The 10,706-nt window shown below is 36.6% G+C and overlaps 1 protein-coding gene across 1 annotated transcript; it reads left to right on the plus strand.

Annotated features, from left to right (window-relative positions):
• Positions 1-692: 692 nt before the first annotated feature.
• LOC113331911 (protein FAR-RED IMPAIRED RESPONSE 1-like) lies at positions 693-2,574 on the plus strand. The gene is made up of 4 exons (XM_026578552.1): positions 693-770; positions 867-956; positions 1,071-1,129; positions 1,713-2,574. Exons 1-4 carry the CDS (start codon positions 693-695, stop codon positions 2,572-2,574), a joined length of 1,089 nt encoding a protein of 362 aa, XP_026434337.1.
• The last annotated feature ends 8,132 nt before the right edge of the window (positions 2,575-10,706 follow it).

Raw genomic sequence — 10,706 nt, forward strand, 5'->3', positions numbered from 1 at the left:
TTTGTTGGATCTGAAATTAGTGTAGAGAAGGAATCTGAATCTTGTTCTTTCAAGAATTTCCCATGACTAAGAAGACGAGATCGAAGTTCAGAGAAAGATAACGGAGGCTCTCGGTTTTGAACACTAACAACAAAGTGAATAAACTCTCGACCTAGATCATTAAAGATTATACATTACCAGATCGGAGTCTTGCACTGGTTCACCAATTTCTGCTAAAGAATCTGAAATTGTCTTGATTTGATGAAGGAAATCATAAATTGTTGACGAGCCTTTCTTGATTCAGTGAAGTTGAGATCTCAACAAAGACTTACGAGCAAGAAATTGATCACTGAAAAGTTTCGCCAAATGCATCCATTTTTCTCTGGCTGTGTGTTTACCAAGCAATTCAGAAGAGAACGATCTAGCTACTGCAGCGTTAATGCAAGATCCAACAAATTTATCAACTTGTAACCACTAAAGATAGTTTGGATTTGGTGTTTGAGTGTTGTTGATCATCATCATAGGAGATTCAGGTGGAACAGTTCCATCAACAAAACCATAAAGGTTTGTACAGATAAGAATGGAAGAAATCTGATCTTTCCATACAAGATAATTTGAGCCATCTAATTTATCAGAAACAAAATTATTTATGTTTTGAAAAGGAATTGTAAATCTTGGCTGAAGAACAAACTGATCATAGAAGGAAGACTGTAATGGAGGTTGTTGTGGTTGTATTTGAGGTTGTTGTGTTTGAAACTGAGGGAAGTAAAAACGATGAAGATTTTGAGAAGGTAATGTATGTTGTGGAATCTGTATTGGTTTGTGATGAAGATGTTGTTGTTGTGGTGTAGTAAAAGGCGGTCATGGTGATGATTGTTGAGTTGCAGATGGTGTTGGTGGTGGTGGTTGATATGAAGAAGAAGAAGGTAAAGAAGGTGGTTGTTGAGGTTGTGGTGATGATAATGGTGGAAAAAGCTGTGAATTGTTGATGTTTAGTGTGTTGTTGTTGACAGCGGAAGATGATGCCGTGTTTCGTTGAGTGGTTCTCACCATTTTTAGGGTTAAGTTGAAGGTTTGATGGTGATTTGAAGGTTGTTACGGGTGAGGATCAGAGAGAATTTGAAGTTCCCTTTTTGGTATCTGATACCATGTAAGAACTGTGTTTGTATTCAATGAATGTTAACTTTACAATAGAACAAGACTGAGTCTTATATAGACGCACAGACTCAACTACAAAACAAAATTTAGAGGAGGTGACTGATATTACAGGCGGTGAATGACAGACTGTAACAGCTGTAACAAAAACTAAATCATGTGGCTATGATTAACAGTAAGAGAGTAGTCCGTACAGAGTACGGATGCTTGACTCAGTCTAACATTAGTTGTTAGTCCCAGCAAAACCCGGATGATGCGTTGCTATCGAGAGGTTCCTCCAAATGTTAAACACCGTCTCGATGCTAACGACCAGTCAGGAATTAAGATGCACAAAAGTTATATTTCAATAGTTAATGATCACGGAGGATACAATAACATGACTTGTACAGAAAAGGATTGTAAAAATATCATAACAGAGCTAAGAGCGTTGAGGCTAGGAGAAGGAGATGCCATCGCTATAATAAGATATTTTATGAACAAGGTAAGCCAAAAATCAAACGAGCACTCGAACTTTTATTATGTTGTTGATGTGGATGAAAATAAACATTTGAAGAACGTGTTTTGGGCTGATGGTGTAGAGAAGCGTATAAAGAATTTGGTGATGTTGTTAGTTTTGATACTACTTACTTGACCAACAAATATAACATGCCTTTTGCTCTTTTTGTCGGCGTGAATCATCATGGACAGTCTATATTACTTGGTTGTGGGTTGCTATCAGATGAACGAGGGGAAACTTTTGTATGGTTATTTAATGATTGGCTGAAATGCATGGCTGGGTGTCCTCCTCGAGCAGTCATCACTGACCAAGCTAAGGCAATGCAAAATACAATTAGAATTGGTTTTCCTGCTGCCAGACATAGATGGTGTATATGGCACGTTATGAGTAAAGTGCCAGAGAAGTTTGGCATGTACTCCAAAAGGGAGAAAATAATATTTACGCTGCAAGAATTGATATATGATACACAAACTCCAGCTGAGTTTGAAACACGTTGGCAGAAGATGTTGCAAAAGTATTCCTTGGGGACCAACAAATGGTTAAGTGATCTATATGATGAGAAAGAAAGATGGATACCATGTTTTCTGAACGACACATTTTGGGCTGGTATGTCGTCGACCCAACGGAGTGAAGGCATGAACGCTTTTTTCGATAGTTTTCTCCTGCCGAAAACATCTTTGAAACAATTTGTTGAGCAGTTTGAACAAGCACTGATGAAAAAAGTGGAAAAAGAGTTGGTTGCAGATGCCGAGTCAGTGAAGTATATTAAGACTTTTACGAAAAATCCATTTGAGGAACAACTTCAGCAGTTGTACACTAACGATAAATACATGGAGTTCTCAAATGAAATAAAGGAATCTGTTAGTTGCAATATACTTAGCGTGGATAATAGTCACGAGATATCTGAATATGTTATTCGAGAGGATATTTGGGTAACTGATTAATTTGGCAAAAAGCTGAAGTTTATCATAACATTTAAAAAAATTGAAACTTTTGAGAATGAAATGGAGAAGGATGCAGAATCAGAAATTTCAGTTGATGATGACACATCTTCAGAAGGTACGGACTCTGAGAGTGAGTCTGATTCTAGTTCAGACGATAGTGATTTTGGTGAAAGTGGAAAGAAGAAAAAAAGGAAAACAGTAGTTGATTTTGATGTTCACTGTAGTTGCCAAAGGTTTGAGAGTAAAGGAATCCTTTGTAGGCATAAGATCAAGGTACTAATACTTAATGAGATCCGGTTTATATATGACAAGTATATCTTAAGGAGGTGGAGAAAAGATGTAAAGAGATCGCATACAAAGGTTATTGTGAATTTTACTTTTTGGGAGAATAGTGAACGCAAGCTTGCGTTATAATCAGATGTGCAGCGAGGTTGCATATTTGGCTTCAGGAAGCGATGAACAATGTAAAGATGTTAATGGGTGGTTGGACTGTAAGATCGGTGAGCTCATTGTTAAGCAAAAGGAAGCTGAAAAGGCTAAGATGGTTGAGGCTAAAAAGGTTGTACCGGCGATCGATGTCAAAGATCCATTAACTAAGAAGCGTCCGTCCTAGATCTACTAGACTGAGAGTTAAGAGAAGTAAAAAGCAACGTGCAACGAAAAAATCATCAGCCAGAAAAGACCAGGTAAGGGTTCTAACTTTTCCTTTGGTCTTTTATACAGATAATTGTAGCACCTTGTATAAATAGATAATCTTTTGAATTTTTATTCCTGTAAGCTATATTTAATGGATATGTTCTTAGTATCATGTATTTTACATTGTACAAGGTATATGAATGCTAGTTATTATGTGTTGAAGAGTTGTGTTCAACTGATTGCTTAACCTTGGTTGTAGTATATTATTATTAATGAGCCAATGATTCAAGAGAATGTTGGGACATCCAAAACACTACAGTACATGCAACAACAACGACAAGTACAAGGGACATCCCAAAGAGGTAGAGGAACAAGAGGAGGAAGGGGCATACGAGGTAGACGAGGCACAAGAGGAGGAAGAGGCACACATATGAACGACCCTTGTGGCGCCTACACGCCCCATCTAGGTAGTTCGTATCTGAGCCTTCCCCATGAGCAATATATGAATTCTCCTGATGTACCGCATATGAGCCGTACCATTCCATATGGCAATACTTTTGTGCCTTACACTGACCATCCTGCAGTCCCATATGGAACTCCTATGGTAAGTAGTATATGCAAATTGTCTATGACAATTTTGAAAGATAGTTTTCTATTGAGACTCTTATGTAGTGTTATTTTTGTTCTTATCTAGCCAATAATGGTCACAACACAAGAATTTGGCAGTGCACCAACAAATACAAACCATGTTTCATTCTCAGAATTGCTGGTAAAGTATCATTTTCTTTTTACTGAAAACCTTGTTTTTTAATTGAAAACCTTCACTACAGACTTTATTCATTATTATGTATTTTTTCCACTGAATAGGAGTCGAACCCATGGGATCTAGTATAGTTAATGAAGTTTCACTTAGCTTTTGCAAGATGTCAGATGTTCCGTTTGATGTCGATCGACTCTTCAAGGACGTTGTTATGTTCAGAAAGACAGTATTAGCTTGTCTGCCAGACAAAAAGGATTTCCGCATAGATTTTGGGAGTCACAAATCATATATTTTTCCTTTAAGTTTTATAGTTCTTTTTAGTTTTGAGTATTACTGAAACTTTCTTGCCACGCTACAGTTGTTTAAACCTTAATTCACTAGTAGACCTGAAGTTTTTGATGAATTCGAACCAATGCTTTCATTTTAATACAACTCTTCTCTTTTCCTACATTTGAACTTCATCTCTGTTTGCATTTAGAGTAGGAGAATCTAATGCGAATAGCGTGCGTAAGCTAGATACGCCTATAACTCAAATCTAGTACAAACTTTGGTGGTTTTAAATGTGAGATTAGCTGTCCAGTTTGAGTGGTGCCTGCCAAACAACAACACCGCTAGGAAGCATCAATAATTCAGATTGTTAGAGAGGTTGAATATCAAACGAGCAACTCATTTCTGCTCGCCTCTCCCTGTCTTGTGCATTTAAAAGAGCTGGAGGGAAAGAACTCGCATACTCAACTGTGCCGAATGATCGAGTTATTATGTTCGATGGTATGCGTCTAATCAAATTTTGGCAAATAGGAAAGTCATTGCCGTTGGTGGTAGAGGTCAGTTTAATTGTGAGTTCATCCCTAAGAGCTCTTTGCAGTCGGATTTTAAAGTCTTCGCACTTCCATTTCTTAAAGAAACCAGTGATGCCGTAGAGAACAATTTATACCCATTTACTCATCTCTTACCTGATGGAAACCTCTTCATCTTTGCAAATACTAAATGAATCTTGTTTGATTATATAAACAATCGAGTTGATAGTTATAGGAATGATTATCCAGTCATGCCATGTGGAGTTTCACGCAATTATCCAAGCACTGGTTCATCTGTACTTCTTCCGATGAAACTTGGTCTCATCAACAGTATTATTGATACACCAGATGTTGAGGTCTTATCTGTGGAGGGGTACCACCAACTTCAAACATCACTGTGATCAAAGGAACATTTTTACCAGCTGCCAAATCATGCGGACGTTTAGTGATCACAGCAAAACAACCCCAATGGGTAATGGAAGAAACGCCGATCGAAAGAGTCATATAACAATTTGCCTTTGTTTGAATCAGAATGGAGGAGTTGCATACTTGCATTTGTTTGGCATATACTAAAAGCGAGCCTGATAAATGTTGTATCTTAGCCTTTAAATCTAATCGACGGTTAAAAGAATGAACAGAAACTTAACGATAAATTCTCTAACCTCCGGTATTATTGGTGTAGGATCCAAATATCGCACAATAATAAAGCTTGCGAGAATGTAGCAGAGCCTGCGAAATTGTAATGAGAGCCTGAGAGAACGTAGCACGGGATCCGAAAATGGGGAAATATGAGTTGTACTCCACTACATATGAGTTGTCATCCATTATGTAAATACCTATATAAAGAGAAAGGTAAGAGAGAGAAAGGAGGATAATCAAAAAGAAAAAGGAGAGAGACACTTTAGGGAGGACACATTTGTAGAGAGAAAGAGAGCAGAATTTGTATTATTATCTTCTTCTTCCTTCTTCAACCAAGAGCTTCAAATACTCATTAATGGAGTCTCAATTGTAATCCATATGTAATTACAAACAATCATAGTGAAGATCCCTAACCCCGTGGATGTAGATCACATTGATCGAACCACGTAAATCTTGTGTCTTATTTTCTATTTTCATTATCTTTATCTTTATTTTCATATCAAATAAGTTTAGATCTAGAAGTCATAGTCATGATAATACAAGGGGTGTGTTGTAGGATTTTCTGCAACTACATTTTGGCGCTAGAAACAGGGAGGAGTAAAGGATTTATCCCTCCTGTAGCTTGTTAGTTCAAAAAATTTCCATGAAGATTAGCTATTGTTCATATTTTTCTAGATCTACAAAGTTTAGGTTCAAAAATGGAAATTTTATGGAAGAAATCACACTTTCAGGTAGGGGTGCACATACCCTACCCATATCCGCCAACCCTACCCTACCCGCCAGTTTTTTAACCGTATCCTACCCTGTCCACTATTTGGCGGGTTGGGTGGCGGGTAAAGATTTTCTTAACCGCCAGTAAACGGGTAGGGTGGCGGGTATAGGCCATATCCTACCCACCCTACCTAGGAGTGCACATACCCTACCCATACCCGCCAATCCTACCCTACCCGCCAGTTTTTTAATCGTATCCTACCCTATCCATTATTTGGCGGGTAGGGTGGCGGGTAAAGATTTTCTTAACCGCCAGTAAACGGGTAGGGTGACGGATATAGGCCATATCCTACCCACCCTACCCGTTGTGCATCCCTACTTTCAGGGAGTAAACATCATCAACAATTCAAAGACATGAAAAGAGTGAGAGAAAAAATTAGTTGTTGTGGTGAAATTTAAGGCAAAAATGAAAGTTTCAGCGGAAGATTTTCATGTTCAGGAGATGAAGGCAAATGTGAAAGAAGTTAAGGAAAGACGAAGATAATGATAAAAGTCAGAAGTTGTGATTTTTGTCACAAACAGAAATTCGCACAGATGGTTCAAGGCTGAGCAAACAACAAATAGGTCACGGGTTCGAATACACAGAGACACATATTTTTCATTTTCTTCTCATTTGCATGGGAGAATAAAAGAATAAGGAAAAAGGTTATGCGTTAATTTCGTAGAGAGGTTCTTGCACAATTGGTCCAGAGAGCAGTATGTGTTTTCTTGGTCGCAAGTTCGAATTCGCTTGCGAACATAGTTTTCTTCTTTTTTACAGAGAGCGAAAAAATGAATAGTTTCGCAATATTGTTTCATTATTTCGCAAACAAGAGGCAGTACAATTGGTCATCTGCGAAGTTAATGAGTTCATGGTCGTGTGATCAAGTCCCAACACATGCGTATTTTTTCGCACAAATATTTCTTTGATTATTTCGCATAGAAGAGAGTTGATGATAATTTCGCAGAGATATTTCGCAAAGAAGAAGCTTGCACAGTTGGTCAGGAGGCATGAATGCAAGCAGCAGGTCGCGGGATCAATTCTTGCTTCTCGCATATTTATTTTTGTTACGCGAAATTTATACAGAATTGCCTCTCACACAGTTGGAATTTGATTACATCACAAGAACTTTGATTATTTCACAAGAGAGGGTTAGCATAGTTGGTATGGTGCGAGAATATGCAAGTAGCAGGTCGCGGGTTCAATTCTTGCCTTTCACATCTGTTGAATTACAGAAATTTCAGAATTACAACGATTCCACAATTACAAAAGAAACCGAGAAAAATCTCGCACATATCAATTTATATATTTCTCTTGAAAATTTGCTTTGTTTCAAATGAGAATGATATCTAACATGGAGAGTAGTAGGAGGAAAAATAAGACATTCCATCAACATGCTGCATAAGACCTCATTAGGATCATTTCCATGAAAGATGTTTATCGGATGAGACGAAACAAGTTATACAAAGGAAATCAAAACAAAGAAAAACGATTTGAACTTGCAATTAAATAAAAAATTTTGATAAAAGAAATGTTGAATACTAATCTAAATTCTTATTTGCATTACATCATTGCATGAGGCAGAGAGCGTGGAGTATAATTTCGCAATACTTCTTATTCGCAATCAAGGACGGATACTTCTTATACTTCTCAAAGGATACTTCATACTTCTTATATATTTCGAGGACTAAGTACTTCTTATACTTCTCAAAGGATACTTCATACTTCATACTTCTTATATATTTCGAGGATTGAGTATTTCTTATACTTCTTTAAGGATACTTCATACTTTGCATACTTCAAGAGATGATACTTCTTATTTACTTCGCAACGCTCCGGAACTTCACAAAAGAATAGAGGCAAGTACGTAGTTTTCAAGTCCAATATTCTTTCGCTCGTTCCTCCAACAACTACTACTACAAAGTGGATTTTTCCTTAAAGATCGCTCTTCAAGCAATATTCAAGGAAAAAGAGGCAAGATGTAGGATCCAAATATCGCACAATAGTAAAGCTTGCGAGAATGTAACAGAGCTTGCGAAATTGTAATGAGAGCCTGAGAGAACGTAGCACGGGATCCGAAAATGGGGGAATATGAGTTGTACTCCGCTACATATGAGCTGTCATCCATTATGTAAATACCTATATAACGAGAAAGGAAAGAGAGAGAAAGGAGGATAATCAAAAAGAAAAGGGAGAGAGACACTTTAGGGAGGACACATTTGTAGAGAGAGCGAGAGAGCAGAATTTGTATTATTATCTTCTTCTTCCTTCTTCAACCAAGAGCTCCAAATACTCATTAATGAAGTCTCAATTGTAATCCATATGTAATTACAAACAATCATAGTGAAGATCCCTAACCCCGTGGATGTAGATCACATTGATCGAACCACGTAAATCTTGTGTCTTATTTTCTATTTTCATTATCTTTATCTTTATTTTCATATCAAATAAGTTTAGATCTAGAAATCATAGTCATGATAATACAAGGGGTGTGTTGTAGGATTTTCTGCAACTACAATTGGCTGATATATTTATGAGATATTGTTACAAATCAATTGAAATGAAATCCAACGTGTACGCCACCTAATGTTGGGAGCAATGGGAGTAAAGAATATGGGAGTCACAAATCATTTTTGAAATTTAATCATAACGCGTTTTATCTAATTAGAATGAAAAAGAATAGCCTGAGAATATAATATAAAATTTAAGAGAAAAATGTCTAATCAACTAAGAAAAACGATATAATAACGAAAACTCGAAAACTCGTTTTCTCGTTTTCAAAAATCAAGTAGTACGTTAATCAAATAATTATAGTCAGTGTTACTTTTCGGAAAATGGGTCATTTGTCCAAAAAAATTTAAAACATGGTTCAAATGGACGAGTAAAAATTAGTATGGGTAAAATGGACAAAAAAAGATTGCAAGATGAAACTGGATTCATCGCGGCTTAGACTTAAAAAATAGCAAGGATGAAACTGGATGCATCCTGATATAAATTAAAAATAAGAAAAAATATTTGAAAATGCGTAGGATGAAACTGGTTACATCCTGGCTATTTTTATATTTTTGTCCATTTGAACAGTATCTTTTTAATTTTTGTCCATTTAAACAGTATCAAAATGTACAAGTCTTTTTCACCTAGGGATTCTTGATTTTGGTCTTTTTAATCAATTTTGTGTTTATTTTTAACATTTGATAATAGGAAATTTCGAAATTTAAATGTGGTACATATATTCTACATATAAATCCATAATTAATAAGTGGTCACTATTAATAAAAAATGGAAATAGAAAATTAATTGGGTGTTTTCCAATGTTATATATCTAACAGATTTACATTAAATAAATAAGGTTAAAAAATTGGCAGTTTAGTGGTCGAGTTATTTGTCCAATGCATCAAAGATTGTGGTTTTGAATGCCTCTAGCTATACATTTTTTTTTCTTTGAAACCTTAAGATAAGAGAGAAAATCCATGAATAGGCTTCGATCAGCCTAGACATAAGTTAAAGGAAAGGTCTTATGTGCAATACAACAGGCCTAAACAGTGTCGGGGGGCCATGTGCGTCGCACACTCTGAACCCCTCGGGATCGGCTCTTAGATTCAATATATGACGATATATGTACTAACATTGTGTTTATGATGATTAATCTCAAATCTTGATTACAGAGAAGATACAATTCATTACAGAATAAAGAAGATAGAGAAGGTATTAATACATGTCTCAACCGACACTAACAGACAGAAACAAAGTGATCTCACACGTGAGAAATAATAACAGTTTATGACAGGATGGCTGTTATCCTACACCACTAAATGAGCTTAACCTGCACTGTATATGTCTTCACTGATAACTCTGTCTTTATCCCCCCTCTAGGAGCATGAAGACCTTTAGTAAATATATCTGCAATCTGATCCAGAGTATGAACATAGAATACATCACGAGACTTTGACTGAACAAGCTCTCTTATGAAATGGTAGTCCAGCTGCACATGTTTCATCTTTGAGTGCATCACAGGATTAGAAGAAAGAGCTATAGAGATGATATTGTCACAACCCAATTTGGGAATGGAGATAATAGAAATATGCAAATCTTGAAGTAGATAACAAATCCAAACCATTTCAGCTGCGTTGTGTGCCAGTGTCCTATATTCTGCCTCTGTGCTTGACCTTGCAACTGTAGTTTGCTTTTTAGAGGACCAAGATATAGAGCATTAGAACCCAAGAAGATACAATAACCTCCAGTTGATCTTTTGTCATCAATATTACCAGCCCAATATGCATCTGAGAAACCTAAAAGAAAAGTATCTCCTTTGGTAAAATGTAGACCATAATCCAAACTCCCTTTTAGATATCTAAGTATCCTCTTTGCTGCAGTAAGATGTTCTGTTCTAGGATGCTGCATAAATTGACACACAAGATTGACTGCAAAAGCAATATCAGGCCTAGTCCAAGTAATGTATTGTAAGGCACCAACCAATGATCTATATTCAGTTGGATTATCAAGAAGATCCCCTGAAGAAGAACTGAGTTTTGAATTTGCTGAAATTGGA

This window comes from Papaver somniferum, unplaced genomic scaffold (genome assembly GCF_003573695.1).
Source record: "Papaver somniferum cultivar HN1 unplaced genomic scaffold, ASM357369v1 unplaced-scaffold_128, whole genome shotgun sequence".
In the NCBI taxonomy this organism is placed as follows: domain Eukaryota; kingdom Viridiplantae; phylum Streptophyta; class Magnoliopsida; order Ranunculales; family Papaveraceae; genus Papaver; species Papaver somniferum.

What these genes read in the sequence shown, in the direction of transcription:
- LOC113331911 (XM_026578552.1), top strand. Translation starts at nt 693, where the DNA reads ATGGAGGTTGTTGTGGTTGTATTTGAGGTTGTTGTGTTTGAAACTGAG. An exon ending in TGATAATGGTGGAAAAAGCT is followed by an intron (nt 957 to 1,070) that starts GTGAATTGTTGA and finishes GGTGATTTGAAG; the next exon opens with GTTGTTACGGGTGAGGATCA. An exon ending in TTTTTGGTATCTGATACCAT is followed by an intron (nt 1,130 to 1,712) that starts GTAAGAACTGTG and finishes CTGATGGTGTAG; the next exon opens with AGAAGCGTATAAAGAATTTG.